Genomic DNA, 18,662 nt, shown 5'->3' on the forward strand with positions numbered 1-18,662 from the left:
TTTTTATACATATATATATATAAACATATTCATGATAGCATTCTCTTAGCATGTGCAGGCCTTGCTCTCATTCCTTAAATAAAATTAGCAAACCAGTTAGTGAACAGAAGTAAAATGCAGAGTCAAAGAGACATCAAGGCAGGATAGTCGTTCACAGAATTATTTTTGTAGAAATCTCTCTGTATCTTTGCATAGTTGAAGAATGATTTCATATTGCACTAGGATATTGCACTAGGATATTGCACTATGTGAGAACTGATTAAATATAATGCAACACAAGTGATGCAATGATATATAACCTAATCTATATTAAAGAACATGCACTGGCAGTAGTCTAGAAACATTGAGTCAGTTAGGTATTCATATTATAATTTACTGAGATAATAATAAGAATCCAAAATATTTATCAGAAATTTGAGCGTAATGAATTTCTACTTAACTTTATCTGTTCTGAAATAGGATTACAAGAGAGTTCACTGCGTTTTCTCTTCTTAATAGTGCAGCTTGACTCCTTTCACACTGTTTATTCCCATCATATGTTGACCCGTATCACTATCCAGAGTGTCATCTATTCTCCTGCATTTCAGCACCTTGAAAGAGTTGATCAGTAACTTGTTCCAGAAAATTCCATTGTGCTAATCCTGTTAGAACATGGCTTGAATATTATTATATGTGTAAACATATGCTTTTTCTCAAGGAGACAATTACCTTCCTTTCATGTCCTGGTTATAGGTTTGGTACTACTAGATTTTGAAATATGCTTCACAAATGCTTGTTCAGCATTTGCTGGACTAGATTTTACTTAGGCAAAGAAGAAAAGCAGCCACTACCCATATTGTACTAGCACTGTCTGCTGCAGACAGTGAGAAGTAGCTGGGTTAGATTTGCCATGGGTTCTTTCCACAGTCAGTGGAAAGGTGCTTTCTTTGTTAAAGGCCACGGTTTTTTATCTGTACAGAGAAGACTTTTTAGTGTTTTGAGTTCACCTTCCTTCCCATCAGGTAATGAGGAGATGTTTGGTGCCAGGAAAGGCTTGTCATGATGCAGAAAACATCCACACATAAAAAGCTGGTTTTAGTTGGCAAAGAAAAATTATTGTATTAGAAATATAAAGGAAGTAGTTGACTGTTCTCAGTTACAACCTCATATTTATTTGCTTCAATCTGATGAAGTTTTTCTTTTCAGACAACGAAAGGAAAGCAAAAAAAAGTTTCTGATAATTTTTGGAGCTTTCTGTGGGTTTCTTACATCTTTTATGAAGAAGCACGCCATAGTATAAAAACATAGCCAATGCCTAAGCTAAAGGTATCCTAGTATCTTGACTCCGGCTGTGGCAGATACTGAAGGAGACATGGCACTTCTCCGTAAACTTTTCCAGCCTCCATTAATTTGCAAGATTATTCAAGCACTGCAAGTAAAATCTAAATCTAAAATAATATAGCCCAGAAAATGTGATCCTTTTTGATTACTTTTTCATTAAAGAGATGTGATACATGTAAGCCTGAATGTATGTAATGAGATATTTTTAAAATAACAAGGTATTTGTACAATAATGTCAGAAAGACTCGAAATAAAAGAATTAACTTTCAAAAATGGGAATTCAAAGTTGTTCAAATAATAAAAGCCAGACATTTGGTTACATAAATGCTATAAACAAACTATTTCATTCCTGCTCTCCGAAATCATTAACTAAATACTCAACTATGGAGAGAGATATTATGTGCATTCTCATTTGTTCAGGGAAATTATATTTACCCATTCAGACTAAAATTACTACCCAAAGTATATCCAAAGTTCAGAAAAATGTTGGGAAGCTTCCCTCAAATAATTTAGGATAATAGAAAACAAAATCCCTGAGGTGGAGAAAAGTGGATGCTGGTAGATACTTGATATATAGTGTGGTGTCAACAAAGGGATTAATTTTCCCCTATGCCAAAGCTGAGAATAGAAACACAGTAAGAAAATGCTGCAAGGAAGACATTAAAAATTATCAGGAACAAATAACCTGAACTTAATGAGCTTTGCAGCGTGCCTGCAAAGTACCGATGTGCTAGATTTCATCCAAGAATATTGAAAGAATTAGACAATTATGCAAATGAATAATTTTTCCTGATTTTTACAGAATACTACAATGCTAGGAATTCCAGTGGGCTGGAAAGATGCTACTATTGTGCCAGTGTTCAGAAGTGGTTTCAAGAAACATCTTGGGAATAGATAGGTGCTTTTCCAGAACTTCTTCCACAGTGAATCATGAAATAGCCATCATGAGAAAGCATTTACTATGGTAAATGAAGGTCAGACAACATCACTACATCTAAAATAATTGTTGCCAGGTGTCTACCTTTTCTGACAATGTCAGTTTGCTTCATGAGAGAACTACAAGGACATACATGCATTTGTGATATACTTTATGTAATCCTCTACTGAAATATGTAGGGCTGTACATGATGAGCATGATCTGCTGCTGCATTAGCAGAGAAATATCATATAAGATAGAATTAATCACTGTCTGCAAAATTAGTGAAAGGTCTTTCCAAATTGAAAAATATTCAGAGCAGGCAACTATCAGTAAGACAAGAGGGCATGGTCTTAAGCTCTGCCAGGGGAGGTTTAGGTTGGATATTAGGAAGCAATTCTTTACAGAGAGGGTAATCAGGCATTGGAATGGGCTGCCCAGGGAAGTGGTGGATTCTCCGTCCCTGGAGGTTTTTAAGATGAGACTGGATGTGGCACTTAGCACCATGGTCTAGTAACTGCGGTGGTAGTGGATCAAGGGTTGGACTTGATGATCTCAGAGATCTTTTCCAACCTGGCTGATTCTATGATTCTACTTCAGTCCTGTAGGTTCCTCTCTGGCAGCTTGGTACCTAAGGCATTTCCTGGAACTAATCCTGTGTTCTTTCCTGAGGGCCAGAACATGGAAATGCCATTATTTTGTATCAAATAGATTATCCCTTTCCTGAACAAAAACCTTACAGAATGCAGCCTTTTTTTTTCTGAGAGTAACATGCTTTACAGAGGTATTTGTTGTACTTAACTAGGTCTGTAAAATACTTTCAGGCATTCTGAGGGGAAGATGCAATAGAAGTAGGGAAAAAAGCCCTACAAATTTCAGCAAATACTTTTTGCCAGCTTATTACACAACTGCTCACAGGAAAACTATTATTCCACTGGTACAGCAGTTTTGTGTGTAGTTATTTTAAAATAACTGTGGTCATTACTATATGGATCTATTTTTATATTAGTGCAGATGAGTTAAATGTGGTTGGACATCATACATGCACAATTACACAAAGTGCATGTCTGTAAATCCTATGATGCTAATTGTTGTCAGTAGGTCTGTATTTTAGTTGCTGGGATTGCTCTAACCCCTAAAAACAATATGAAGAATTCATTCCATGTGCATTCTAAACTGTAAGGACAATTTGCCATGAAATTGTTCTTTTTCTCTGCAGTCTATCTGTCAGTGGATCAACTGTGCAATTAAAGAATTCTCTTTTTTTTTTCTTTAAAAAGTGTATTAATGACAAAACTAGGTTCTTAAACTACTGTCTCTGGCATCGGTTGCTCAAACATAGCTTTGTTGCACTTTTTAACAACCAAATTAATTCCACATGAAGAGAAAAAAAAGTATTCACTCCTTTTCTTTTCCTTTTTCAAACTTTGCAGACGTCTTGCAGGAAATGGCTTGACATACATTCCTAAGGGAGCATTTGCTGGCCTTTTCAGTCTTAAAGTGCTGTAAGTAAACTGTGTGTTGTTTGATATATTTCTGATTTCCTAAATGCTCCAGGGAACTAATTAGCCAGTGAAGTTTTGATCAAGTAAATTACATATTTCGATCAGCTCACTTTGAACAATTCAATTGAAGTGAAGATACATATGAGCATCATTAAATCTTTGTTTTTTCATATAGAAAATATCCTAAACAAAGGTTGGAAAACATTAATGGCATTCTAAAAACAACTTGCTCATCAAGTAGATGTCTCTGTACAATATCAAAGGTAAAAATTGGTTCAGTTAATAGTTTCTTCAATTGTCTCAAAGTTCTGATTTCAAGTTAACTTTTCATGATCACACAAAACTGGGGTTAAATTGCCTTTTCCTTTTCTTGAGAGCCGGGGGGGTAAAAAACATTATTGTAGAACACAATGTAATTTACAATGTAGCCCGTATTTCATATCTTGCTCTCTGCAATGTAATGACTATTGGATAAATTATAAAAAATATTACAAAACCCTGTATTATTTGGAGTAATAAGTCAGCCATACAGTTACTAAAATTATTAGCAGGCCACATCTCACAGTGGGGATTACACTAGAGGGGATCTTTGCCTATGTAAAATTCAGAGAAATTTTATTATTAGCAAGAACACCAACCTCCTAGGCAATGTCAAGCCAAGCCTGATGCTACTGTAAGAGTATACAAAGCTCTACTGAAAAAATACACAACTGGAAAAGAAGTATGAAGAGATTCTTATTCCATCTTCTTTTCAGTTGGTGAGCTCTAGCTCTCGTTGGCCCAAGGAGCTTTAGGTCTGCCAAAATTATTTCTTTTCTAGTCTCCCATTGAGTATGCCTCATTTTGAAGGCAGCATGTACTGCTTCAGATTTATCCACATAGAATTCTTTTATATGTGTAGGAGTTGGTCCAAACAAGGATATTAGGTATTAGTGTGAATGAAACCATATTCAAAGGGAGAAAAAGATTATTTAGGAATGAAAAGTGATTTTTCAATCTTTGCAAGCTAAACGATGTGATTGATATTTCAGAAAACAGATTTGTCAGGTCGTTGCTAGCAGCCTTCAGTTTGAGAAAATCTATTTCATTGAAAAAAATAAAGCAGTTTTTATAGAGATCAAATTTTCTTCAGACCAAATCGTAAATTTCTCATACAGTTAAAAGTTACATTTGCCATAGTAGCATTTTCCTGAGTAAGGATTTCAAGAGTCAGTCCTTCACAGCTTTATCAGAATAGAATCACTTCAGAAGGAAAACAAAATTGGTACATGAAAATGAAAATTTCAGAGTCACTGGAGGCAATTAGGAGCTTAAGCCCTATTGAAAGAAAATCGGATTTATTCTTTTAACTTTCTCAGTTGCTTTGAAAATTCTGCTCAAAGCTGTTATCTAGCTGTTAACAAAGCTAATGTGCTACAGGTATCTGTTTGCTTTGAAGAGAGTGGGCTTTTGACAGGGTCAGGGAACTGGAGTATTTGTGTAGCTTTCCTTTGTTTGTAATCTGAAAGTAGAACTACTACAAAAGAGGTAAGCTTGGAAGAAAATTTGCAATAGAAAGAAATTGTCTTTACTGTGTTGATTCTGGATTTTGTGCTACTCAAAATGTAGGATGCTGCAGAATAACCAGCTACGCCAGGTTCCTACTGAAGCACTCCAGAACTTACGCAGCCTGCAGTCTCTGTGAGTATACCTGATAAATCAACTTGCAACCTTGCATGAACAGTAATGTATGGTTACCTATTAATTATCTGTTAATACCACTTAATAATGTGCTGAGTCAACTTTTTCTTTTAACTCTCTGTAGCTGCTTTTCAAGAGAATTGTACTCTCAATTAATCATCAAAAGTGACTGATTTCGTTCCAGTAATTTCATGGCACTGGCAGCTTCTTTGCAGCATTATAAACTGGCTCACCATCTGAAAAGACACTCTTTGGCCTGCAATGCTTTTTGTCCAGAACACAGTTTCTTATTAAGATTCTTTGCCAGGGAAGAGAAAGAATCCCAAATGACTCCCTCGTTTTTTTTTCATTTGGTGTAATTTTTTTCTTTTTAAGCAGTATGGAAAACACTAATTAGCTCATGAAACAAAGTGTGCTAGAAGATGCTTAATTATATTCTGTGCTTCTGGCAGGTCTCCGTATTTATAGTTCTTGACTGTGTGTGCTGACTCAGTCCATGAGCTTCAGTTTTAACAGAACTCCTGCCAAAACTGCTAGACCAGGAGTGAAGATTGGCTGCTTCGTGGTATTAACGAAATTATTTCTGATATGCTTCTACTCCGTAATATAAGGATGGTTGTATCAGGTTGTGCTAAAAGCTGACCTAGCCCAGCATTGAGCCTTCAAGAACAGATACTAAAGGAAAACTGGAAAGTCCAGCAAAGAATATAATAGTACTGTCCCAGCTGCCAGAAATTTGCACTCAAGGACTCACTGAGCCTATTGTGGCTTTGGTAACTCCTCAGTTTTCTTTTGTGAGTTGGTACAGTTGCTTTTTGAGCCAGTGAAACACTCATGATTTTTTGTGGCAGCATGTCTGCTGATCAGCTAGCCAGTGTAGCATGGTGAAGTACCTTCTGTTATTTCCTTCACCACATTTGATGTTCTCTAAATGCAGCAGCAGGAGAAAGTGGAAACAGCAGTTCTCTATTGATGTACACTGGAGTTATACACCTCTGTTTTATCTCCATTAGTCAATTTTTCAGGCATAGGCTGTTAGGATTGTTTCTCATGTGGAAGCTCTTCCATTCCTCTGTTCATCCTTGTCACTTTACTGAACTTTCTTTCAGTTCTCATGTATTTGATCTGAGAGAAATGAAGGGGGGATAAGCCCTGCGTAGCATGTTTAAAGTGCTTGCATACCGTGGATTTATAGAGGGCAATTATGGACACTTTTTTGTTTGCTTTCCTACTAACTATCAAAACTTCGGGGTTTTTTAATTTTTTAACCTTTACTGAATGCCAAGTTGTTATTTTCATACTTATTACAACTGCAGGACCTCTTTCTAGCATGTTAGTAGCTACTCAAGAGCTTGTCCTGTAAAGTTTGAATTGCCTTTTCCTAAGTGCCTCTCTTGACACCTATCTATACTGAACTTCCACTGCCATGTTCTTGTTCAGTCAGCTGGGTATCATGAGTTCCTTCTGCTGCACTTGCAATTTGCATTTTGAAACCACAAAGACCCTTGTGCTGTCTCAACGCAGGATGCAGTAAATAGTTACTTTCTGAATTATCCACAGACTTGCATTGTCACCTGATAAATAAAAAAAAATACTAAATTTTCTAAAGGATCTACTGATTTTGAATATGCAGCATAAAATATCTAGATGGTTGGAAACAGATAAGCAGTTCTTTGGTCAGAGGAAGATGTCAGCTGCCTCTTCTCTGTGCCTTAGTTGATCACCTTATAATGTCACAGAATTACTCTCAAATAAAATTATTATCCTAAAAAGTTCCAAGATCCAAATGGGGAAATCAGTCTTTAAGTTCAAGTAGCTATTACAGAAAATATTGCTACAGTGTGCACTGATCACCAACATCACTAGTAAGAGTCTAACTATGACAAGGATAGAGTGAGCATCTGTACAAAGCTGGTGCATCTGTACCAGTCTAGTTAGATTTAAGATGTGTTGATTGGGAATTGTACTGCGATGAACATACTCTTCTTTTTTGTGCGTATAAAGAAGTTCCACGAGAAGGCTAACATATTTTGCATACGTTCAGTTCAGCCAAGTTCTGGAGAACAGAATGAATGAAATTAATGGATTTTTGGATTTTCAGCAAAATTAGGTCACCTGTGTATGACTTACCACTGCACAGACACACATTATACTCTATTAGCTCCCACGTTCTTAGTCCGTCTTGAACAAAATTTACCTCCATAATACATAAGCATTTGTTAAGGTTTCTAAAGGTGAAACAGCCCTAAGAATTAATTATCTTATAATTGTTATTTGGTCAAGTGCCTTTTTTCTTTATTGACCAGACACAGACACAAATATCTCAGCCGTATACTTTTGAGGTTACAGTTCTTTCCTTTGATCTTTGGAAAAGTCATGAGAAAATGCTGGTCTAGTGACTATACTAGGTTTTCTTTCTGCTAAACAAACAAAAAAAATCTTGCTGAGATCACATCACTCTATACACATTCTGGACCAAAACAAGATAAGCCAAGCCAACAAGAGTTGCTTTGTTGCTCTGAAAGAGTTTTTGGTACTGTTTCTAAACAAAATGACAGTTTCGCTCAGGCTTTGTTGTAAATATTTTTTTTTCTTTGGATGAAGAAGTTGAAGAAGTAAACCAGAGTTTGTGCAGTCTATGTAAAGGACTGTTAATTTGTGACGTAATTAAAACAGAGGGAGAATAGGAATGGTCAGTAGAAGCATTTAAACAGCTGTCTAGCAGACCCAAGATGGAGTGATACGGGTTTGTACAGAAAAACTACTATCACCTGAAAAACGATCACTGGCAAAAGAGACCTCTTTGAGGAAAAGAAAACTATTATTCTTTTGTTTGCTTAAAAGGGGTTGTGCCTGTCAGATAAAGGTGTGCACAGATTCAATTTCTTGTTTCATATAGTCTAGGAATTTTCTTTTCACAAGGTTGTTTTGCATTGGTTTCTGATTTACAATAGGAATTCTTTCTTGAAACCTTTGAAATAGCAGGAGTCTTTTCAAGAGTTTAATTAAGAGGTTAAAAGCCTTCACAAAAGCAGTTTCTATAAGATAGCAACTTCTTGTATTTATTATGTGTAAGTATGCAGGTGGCATGATTTCTGAAAGCCTCATTAACCCTTTGCCTTAGGTTAGTATAGATGTGAAAAACAAAACGAGTGACTGGACTCAAATCTCTGCCCTTTGTGGTTTGACTCAAGAAAGGCAGTCATGCAGAGGGGCAAGCCATTGCAACTGCCTTGCTACCTTGATCACTGTGAAGGATTATGTTAAAATCCCTTTTATGGAAGTATACATATCTTATTGTGCCTCTGTGCACAATATGTCTGTGTGTATATATATATATGCACATGCAAATTTTGCACATTCACTCATAATGCAAAATCATCCCAAATTTTTGCACAAGAAGGTATTTCTGGGTGTTATGCACTCCTTATTATCTAGTTCCAGGCTAAAAGAGGACAGTATAGATATCAATATTGATGGATTCATTAATCGATATTAAATGGCCTGTGGTATGGAGAATAAGAACTGATGTACTGCAGGACCAAGCAACAGTTTTTTCCACTTTATTGTCCAAGTTTTAATAGTGCTGGTATGACAAGTTTGAGTGATAAATATTCATAGATTTCTTAAGGCTTGAACATACCTCTAGAACAGATCAGTCTTCTTTAGACAGCAGGCATTACTTAATAAATACTGTAAAATGAGAAATAGGCAGAAAAATTAATCAACACCCCATAAGATTTGTGAACTTTCCTTTGACAGCAAAAATATGTGAGAAAACCTTTATATTGTTTCCTCAAAACAAATGAACAATTTTTTTCTTTCACTGAAACAGAAAAATAAGATTAAACAATGTTAAAATCTTCTCCAATTCTATAAAAGTCCTTGTAGTTCAGTAGTCAAAACCAGTGACGTTCTACTTTGATCAGTGAATGACTTCAGCTACCAGAGCTTGAATAATGTGTGGATAGGACTCCAGTTGCCTTTGTGGCAGTAGGATTTAAAGAAGTAACCAGACCATGCTGATTTTGAGGTGTGATTTTGAGCAGAAGGATATCTTCAACTTCCTATATAGGCTATAATTTTCCTCTGAAATCTAGTGTGAACACAAATTATCTGGATTACTAGTCCTAACAATTCAAATTACTTTTATTTCTGTCAAGTGCAAAAGAGTTTGCAGGTACCATGATTGAAAGGGAAGAACACACAATCACTGATGTGTTACAACTTAGTAGTTGGCAGCAGTTGAAATGTCACCCCTGCTGCCATCCCTATTACTCACCTTGAGCAAGTGTATTTCTTTAGGACAGAATATAAGCAGCTGATCTCTAGGTTTTATGTTTCACATGTCATCAGTATCTCCATTCTGCGTTTAAATCATGAAACCTTTTAGTGATTTTGAATATCGGTGTATAGTCCAAAACTTTTTACATATGTATATTGATTTTTTTTTCAAGTGTCATTCTTAATTAACAGCTTATTTTCTGTCCAGCTTTTTTCATTTAATATGTGTATTTGTTTAAATAGGTATCTTTGTTTCTCTAGAGTGATCATCTTGTCATTACACCCCTTATGTACCAGGACTGACATATAATTTCAGTATTTTTGAACAAGCAGGGATTGGTGACATAACAATAATTTTTTTTACTGTTTTCCTGAACATTTTAATATAAATTTTATATTACTAGCATCCGAAAAGTTGCAGATCTCCACTAGGAAATGTTGCTTAATAAAGGAGGAAAGGGTAATTTGCCTTGCAGATGGCAAAGCAAAGCTTCTGCTCTTCTTTTATTGAGACTATTGTAACAACCCTTTGCAGTGAATAGTGCAGACGAAACTTCATTCCCTGTTTATTTTCTTGTTTTGACATCGTTGTTAATAAGAAGCTTTTACCACTGCATTGTAAGACACAGAAATAGTCACAATAAAGAACAGATCATGTGGTGTCTCACTGCCTGTGTCAAACCAGTCATCAAGGACATTTAAAAGCAAGCATTATTTACTGTACAACCTGCTTTCATTCCTGTGAAATTTAAGAGGACTTTTACTTTAATTGTAGAAAATAGAGCAGAATACAACATAGCCTGTTTTCCAAAGCACTTTGAACAGTTGATAGTGGGAAAAAATAAACCATCTTTTCTCTGTTGACAACCTGCAAAGTTGAAATTTAGGTAAGCAAATTAATTGGACTTTACAAGTAACAAAAAAATAGCATCAATGAAATGTTTTAGAATTTCCTAACAGAATTTGTAGATTGCTTAAATTTTATTTTAAGACGTTTCAGTATTTTTAGAGCATCTGATGGTGACACAAATTTTTACACAAAATATTATCTAGAAACATCTCGGATGTCCTCAGTAGTTACCTGGCTGGAACAGGTCAGCAAATGGATTTTTTGTCATCTTTCTACTCCCACACATATTTGACGTTTCAAGAGAAATTTCCATTCTTAACTTGAAGGAGAGTTGAAGACTTTGAGGGCACAGAATTCTGAAATGCTTCCAGTTCAGGCTTGAAATTAGAAAGTGCTTCCCCCCCCCCCCCCGAAGTGTTAACTTGAAACAATTTTTTTCCAGTTTGATGCTTAATAATCCTGATTTTTAGTTGAAAGACCAAACAACTTTGATGAAATTACATTCTCCCAAGAGAACTGTTTTCATGAAAAGACAGGAACCTTAGTTGTGGTTTTCCATGTCACACCCCATGATAATGAAGGCTACAGAAGGCATGATTCTTAGGAAACCTGGTACCTCGATAGGTACCCACAAACTCTCGGAGGAGGAATTTCCCACATTTTAAATCAAGGTTGTTTGTACCTATGAAGTTGTCTGTACACATATGCAAAGATGTCTCAAAACTCACTGTTGCGGTCTCCTCATTTTATTGCACATCTTCATGATCTGAGCTTCTAGAGTCCCAAGCACTAGGCAATTGAAGAGTGACTGAAACATCAGGCAGTAGTACAATGTCAGACCGCCCCTCTCAATCACAGACACTTTTCTTGATTGATAACCAAGGGGAGGAAGGTAGAGGTGCAAGGTTCCCTAAAATGCTTTTGCTACTTTTTTTTTTTTTTTTTAGATGCAGTCCCTAACTCAACAGCCAGTTGCTTTCAAAGTGGGTTGTAAGTAGACTGTATTAGATCAGCAATTCCAGGACACTGGGTGATGTTTTCTTGCATCCAGTAGAAGATACTAGGCATCTGACTCTTTTCTGTCTTATGACTAATCTCAAAAAAGGGGGTTTGTATTGCATGTCTTAGAGACAGACAAATTTCTCAACCTCAGAACTGCTAGCCAGAAGTCATCTTGCATGGCTGCAACCACCAGGACATACACCACATGTGGAAGGAGGACAAGAAGCTGCTATTGGAGTAGTTAGCAGTAGGGGGCTTACACTAGATTCCCAAGGAGGTCCTCCTGGGTGCCCTATAGTGGCATACTGTGGTAGTCACAGCCAGCCTAGAAAAGCAAGCAATGCTTCAGAGTGCTCCCAGGCTCTGGCCGTGATCCATCCTGTTGCACTGATAGCGGGGTCCTTGGCACACTTTTGATCTGTGCCAACCAGCAATTGCCCGAACTGTTCCTGGGGTCCATCTGGCAGTTCGCATGCCCCTGGGAATGTCCCCAGGAGGTGCTGTGCATACAGCCACCTTGCTTGGGACGCTTGGAGAGGTCACTCCAAGCCAGTTGGCTGAGGACCTGTGAGTGTTTCCAGCCTCACCAAACATGCCCATCTAGCTGTGGGGTCCTGATCTGAGTCTGCAGTCAGATTCTTAGGATAACCCAACGACCCCTGTTAGAACCTACTTTTTCCCACATGTGGGGATTGAAGGTACCCAGTATCAGAGCCAGTCTTTGTACAAACATAGCATTGCAGCTGGCTGTTTTGCTGTATGCAGTGTGCTGGCATCCTGTACCATTGTATTGAATACAAGTTTACCAAACACCTGAGCAGCACATTTGGATTAGGAGAAACACTAAGGATTGAAACTCCCAGAGCTGCAGAGACCTCCTCATGTAAAACTGAGCAGTGGGACAGAAACAAATGTGTGTAGACTGTGACTTATTACTTGTCTTTTTTGGTTTTGCTGTTGCCACACAGTATCAGTATCAGTCCTGTAGAAGTGAGCTATGAGAACTGCTGGTCTGGTGTGTTGGAACAAGCTTTCTACAATTGTCCTAGCATTTTCCCCTGTGGACTGAAGAGGATATCCTGCATAAAAGACCATGTTTGAAAAACATGGCTTAGAGTAGCCAGCTATATTTTCATTACATCCACTTTTCAGAGCCAGTTTAGATGTCACTTGCCATTACTTAAATGAGACTTTAGTCAAACTCCTGTGAACAAATCGTTGAAAGGGTCTGTGTCCCCACAGACTAAAAAAGATGGTGGGGCTGCAAGTGGCCCTCTCCTGCCTGGGGTACCCTCCCCAGGCAGGGCCTGTCCACAACCCTTTCGTTGCTCTGTACTTTGTGGCAAGGCTTGACTGAGGCTCCCTGCATAATAGAACCAGGTCAGGAGAAGAGGAATCACAGAATCATAGAATCAACTGGGTTGGAAAAGACCTCTGAGATCGTCAAGTACACACCTTCTTTAATCCACTCTGCCTAAAATCAATCCTTGTTTGCTCTCACTTCTCTGCCTCCCCTACCTATTATGTACAGTCCCTTTTCATTTAGTTTTATCTCCCCTACTTCAAACTTTAAATGTCAGAAGAAGCATTTTATTCTTGACTTCTTTATCTGTCTTTGTGGTTTCCCTCTTCTCCAGACCTTTCGGTGTATTCTGGCCCTCATCCATTGCAAGAAGAGGCAATCTATGTAATAGCTGTTTATTTCAGAGGGAGAGAGGACCTGGGAGAAACCTCCTTCCTGATCCCATATTTAGCATTTGATTTAAACCTGAATGAATGAGCAAGGCACTCTAAAAAGTCATTAAGGAATTTCTTGATTGCTAGATACACCCATGTTGTAGTTGGTTTGGAGAGAAGATGCAGAAAAAGGAAAAAAATATATATATTCCCTTAGAAACATACTACTGGCATAAAACTTAGTATCCATTCATACTGAATTGATAAAAAAATGCAAATCAGATCTTTTTCAAACATCTACCTTCGCCTGTACCAGTAAATGAATCCTGTTTACAATTCTATATGAACAATATCTTTTCATAAATTGTGAATATGGTCATAGCATTCACACTATGTCACAGGAAACACAGTCCACATAGCTCAATCATTTGCTTTAAAAGGTTTAGACATTTTAAGTAAGCTCATGGTGAATTTCATAGTGACTGCTTTATTTACATGCTGCCTATCAGAAGAGATCGAGTATTTCTGTTTCCCTAAATTAGCCCTCTCTGGAATATAATAGCAGCTTTCAAACTCACCACATGTTATCTATATATTTTCAGTTATAAATAGGGTCATACTTGTGAGTTAATGGGTTTAGTTCTGAAAGTGCCAAAACTTTGATCAACACATGTAAAACAATTGGCTGAAAAGGGTGATTTTGATCAATGCTTTATACATCAGTGTTCATTACCTACAGTGTGACAGGAAACATAGCCACTACTGAAACCTTTTAATATCTGCAAGAGGGACAATGGTACTTGGAAATTTAAAAAAGATTAGATAATAAAAGAGCACTTGAGGCAGTACCTCTTACGAGTACTTGCAGGATATGTAATCCAGTTACAGAACCTGAAGCACAAATCATTGCAGCTTTCTTATTTTTTCCAAGCTTTATCTAAACAATAATTCAACTATTTAGAATTTCATTTATAGTACAGCAGTCTTGTTTTTCTTTTTGTGCTGTGTGTTTTGTTTACGTAGCCGGCGGTGAGTTTCTATTTGGAAACTTAAGCTATAAAAAAATCAGTTCCTTGATTTGCTACAAAATATTGGTAAGATAAAAATCCTGGTCTCACTGACGACAGCAGAAATACTGCCATTTCAGCCACAGGGTCCCATACAAACAACTGACTGTTGGCTTGGCCACACAGCCAGGCATCCTGTGAGTAACTCCTGTGGAGTCAACAGGGACATCCGAGACGCACATGCAGGCTTCCTATTGAACAAGATGTTAACTGCAACACTGCAACACATTTAGTTTGAATAAAGTCTCCATTCTTTAATCAGTGTAACTGTCAAACTAAGGCAACTGTAACTTCTTAGTTTACATACCAGCATCACCCAGGGAAGAAATTTACTTCTGACTGAACACAAAGAAACCTCATCTACTCATTCAAATTATACCTTATTTGAAAACACAGGCATAGCATGGTTCTTGCCTGGGGAACAGGGGAGGAACAATGTGAGTATTTCTAAACATTTCCAGCCTTACCCATTTGTTGACAGACCCTTGAGTTATTTTGGAAGCTCTGTCTCTGCTGCCTGCCATGTCAGTTATTATATTGAAAATTTAATTGTACAAGGGCTTTGACACTGAACCTTATAAATTTGTTCCAACTGACCTTGTCTCAGTTATTTGCCAGCCTGGCACGGAGATTTAGCAGTCATTATTTGTTCTCATGCAGTAGGTAGGAGCAGCATGGAGCAGGAGATAGAATGGTCCTGACGTTTTACATGACTTTAAATGAGGAAGAAGCTTTAAATAAAGAGATTATTATGCCCACCACAAAGAGTGTTGCGTTTCTCTCAAACAGACCGAATTTGGGTTGTACAGAATTACTGCTTTGTACCATGAGTGTGGCTGTTTGCTCTGTAGCATTTTCAAACATCTACTTAAATTTATTCCTCTTTCACCATTCACTTAATTACTCCTTTCTACACATTTCAAAAAAAAGTTTTAGAGCATGGCTTTCATGTTCTGAAAAAGGTACAAGTCACTGCAACGCATTAAAAGCAGAAAACATGTATCGGAGTACAAATCCCCAGCTGGATGTTTCACAAAGTTTCGGAAATCTGCAGCACACTTTTAAACCTTTCCTCGAAAGAATCACAGTGAAAAAGCAAAACACAGCAAAAGCTAGTGAATAAATGGTGCTGTATTTGTATCACCACATCTACAAAAGGTTCAGTAGATTTAATCCTTATTTACACAAGTGTGAGAGCAAAGCATCACGTGCAGATTCTTCAGAGGTATGACTTGCAGTTGAGCTCCCTCTGTTGGCTCTGCAGCAGCTGAAGTGCATTTAGTAACTTCTTTTTCAACATAAATACATCATATTGGCAACACTAATCTCTATGTAAAAATCATTATGTTGCACTACTAAAAAATGTGAAGTTCAGTTCTCATTAGAATCATTGGAATAAACAATATTTAAGAAAAAGTAAAACAGGAACCTCTAGAGGCTCAGGAGTGAGTTCTTGGAATGGGTGTCTAGCATACGGAATTCCAGATTATCTTGCAGCTCACTGATTTATAGGTTCTGAAAGAGCATCTGGGGATGAGTTTCTTGCACTTTTTTGTTCCATACTTTCAAACAATTAGGAAAGGAAACAGTGTTTAGGGAGACTCTGCTCAAAAATGATCAGTGTGTGCTCTCAGTGAATTGATGGCTCCAAAGGAGAGCTTTCTGCACAGAGCGAGCTGACAAGGAGACTTGTAAACATGATCTGAGTCTCAAGAGTGATGCTGTAAGCAAGATGGAAAGGATTTCCAGGAAATGAAAACTGGATGTGGGAACCCATGTCCATCCTTTGGGGTTGTGTGCTTGGTGATAACTTATGATAGCCATTGTGGAAAGCCACTGTTCTTTTCTTGAAGTCAATTTTCTCTATTTCTTTTTCTCCTAGGCGTCTGGATGCCAACCACATCAACTATGTGCCCCCCAACTGCTTCAGTGGCTTGGTCTCCCTTAGACACCTGTGGCTAGACGATAATTCTTTGACAGAAATTCCTGTCCAAGCTTTTAGGAGTTTACCAGCACTTCAGGCAATGACATTGGCACTGAATAAAATTCATTACATACCAGACTATGCCTTTGGAAACCTCTCCAGTTTGGTAGTTCTGTAAGTTTCATTGATTGCATTTTAGACACAATCTTTTCTTGCAGGGCTTTGGCCTCTTTGTGATGAATTACTTGAGGATGCAATGTTTAATTTAGATGTTACTTGACACAACCCTTAATAATTAAATATTCCCCTAGTCCATGTCCGGTTGACAAATTATAGGTAAATAGGTATAGGTATGAGTCTGTTTTGTCTTATAGTCTTAATATTAAATTAATATCTTGGGGCTATGAATCTGCAGTTTCCTTTCTGCGATTGCTCTAGGCTTAGTGATATTCCTGAGGTCGAAAGATCAATGTCATTTGTTCAGAAAATGGTGTTTTTGAAATATAACTGCAGTTTTCTGTGTTGCATATGTAATACAACCCAAAATTTTTACAAATTATCTTGGAAAAAATAATTTTTTTGCATTTTCCTACAATTTGACTAACATTTCCTAAACCACTTGTTTTGAACTAGCTCAAAAGTTTCCATCTCAATTAAAAAGTATGTAAGGGAGTTAAAAATCACCCTATCTGGTCAGCAAAACAAACAGGAAGGGAGGAATTGTGTGCTCCATAAGACTGACTGAGGGAAGATTAGAAACAGGAAATGAACTGAAATCTTTCTGGGGGACTTGGAAAGAATGCTGTCTAGTAGAAAAAAATACGCATTTCTCTTCATAGAAAGTGTATGTATTTGGTTATGTTTGCATACCAGTTCAACTAATTGAAACATGCATGGCTGGCACCAAAATCTGGAAGGTATACTGGAGAGCATGATTTCAGCTTTTTATCTTCTGGGAATGTACCAAGTAGAAAAAAATACTAAACTGGCTGGAGAAACTGAGGTGGAGAAGGTATTTCAGGATGCTTTGGAAAATGTTAGCATTATTAAAGAGAGAATGATATATTCAAGCTTTACAAGCTGTCTGAAACAATAGTTTGTCAGACACTTATGTGTTTTATATGTTTTAGCATATTCCAGCCCCAGTGTAACCACTGAACCTGGCACACATCAGGGTTCTTTATTTAGTCACTGTCTCTCCCTAGTGCTTAATATACTCATATAAGTACATAGGGCCCCAAAAATGGGGATTAACATCTGCCTTGTGCTGCAAAACCTTTGCCTTCTCTTTACATTAAGTATCAATCACATTCAAGTTAAAGAGTGGATGGACTTGTCATTTGATTAGGCTTCTAGGCTTATATCAGTGTTGGTAAAGACAAGAGGCTGTCTTGAATGTTGTTCTCTAGATCCCTACCAGAAATGTAGTAATAAGAGGACAGTTAAGAAATTCAGGAGAAAATAATTTCATTTCATGCCCTGATTGCTTCTGCTCAGTTAGGTTTCCTTATTTAAAATCTGCCTTCCTTATTTCTAATCTTCTGGGCTATATAGTCATTAATAATTTAATTGTTCCTCATTACGTGCAACATTTGATATTTCTGGCTCCTCAAAATCTTTGTGTGTGGTACTACTTTCATTTGTTTGCTACTCTATACAGTCTGGCAAATTTTGAATTCAGTGCAAAAATGCATGGTCAATTGGAGCATGTCAAAACCTTTATAATTAAAGATCCAGACATAACTGGAATTTGGAGATGCACTCTTCATGTTAACTAAAGCATTAAAGGTCAGTGTAGTCATTAAAAATAGAGTTGACTAGGTTTCTTCCTAGGAAAGGAAAAACCTACAGAACATTTTATTTTGCCATCAGAATCCCTGCCTTTAATGGACAGGTAGACTCAATTTCTGTAGGTTTTGCAGAAAATTCAGAGATCCTCTGATCTTTAATGATATTTTCAGAGCAGAGTGAAGTATTGAAGGGGCCTGGCAGCCCTCATTCACAGCCTGTATTTTCTTTTAAAGCAGTACTCCTCTAGTTTCCCTCCACTATAGGGATGAAGTTTTGAGGATGAAATAACAGGAAAAATCTGTTGGGGAAAAGGCATCCTTTTTAAATTTAATGACCTGAAGTGCCTACAGGTTGTATCTACTCATATTAATCAGCTTGACTCAGAGTGGGTTTTCTCCCTGTTGTTTTAAAGACTTAGAAATAGGCAGACCTCATAGTCTTGGGGGGGGGGGGGAATTGGTTAACATATATAAAAATTACTTTCAATTGCTAAATATTTCAGGAAGTAGTTATTGATTTTCATAATTTCAAAGGAAGGCAAGTTACAGCACTTTTAAGATTAGTTAATTTGCTCATCTCAGCAAAGCTGCAACTTGTCTTACGGCTCTGTGTCTGCTTGCATTCTGCAAGCCTAATGCCCCTTACC

The 18,662-nt window shown here is 37.3% G+C and overlaps 1 protein-coding gene across 8 annotated transcripts in view; it reads left to right on the forward strand.

Annotated features, from left to right (window-relative positions):
* Positions 1 to 18,662, forward strand: part of LGR5 (leucine rich repeat containing G protein-coupled receptor 5) — an 87,184-nt gene that overhangs the window by 45,621 nt on the left and 22,901 nt on the right. For all 8 annotated transcript variants that reach the window (XM_032689246.1, XM_032689250.1, XM_032689252.1 and 5 more), the window contains 3 exons: positions 3,670 to 3,741; positions 5,350 to 5,421; positions 16,184 to 16,399. In XM_032689246.1, the coding sequence (XP_032545137.1) occupies positions 3,670 to 3,741; positions 5,350 to 5,421; positions 16,184 to 16,399 (360 nt within the window). The remainder of the gene's footprint in view (positions 1 to 3,669; positions 3,742 to 5,349; positions 5,422 to 16,183; positions 16,400 to 18,662) is intronic.

Source organism: Chiroxiphia lanceolata, chromosome 5 (assembly GCF_009829145.1).
Source record: "Chiroxiphia lanceolata isolate bChiLan1 chromosome 5, bChiLan1.pri, whole genome shotgun sequence".
Lineage (NCBI taxonomy): Eukaryota > Metazoa > Chordata > Aves > Passeriformes > Pipridae > Chiroxiphia > Chiroxiphia lanceolata.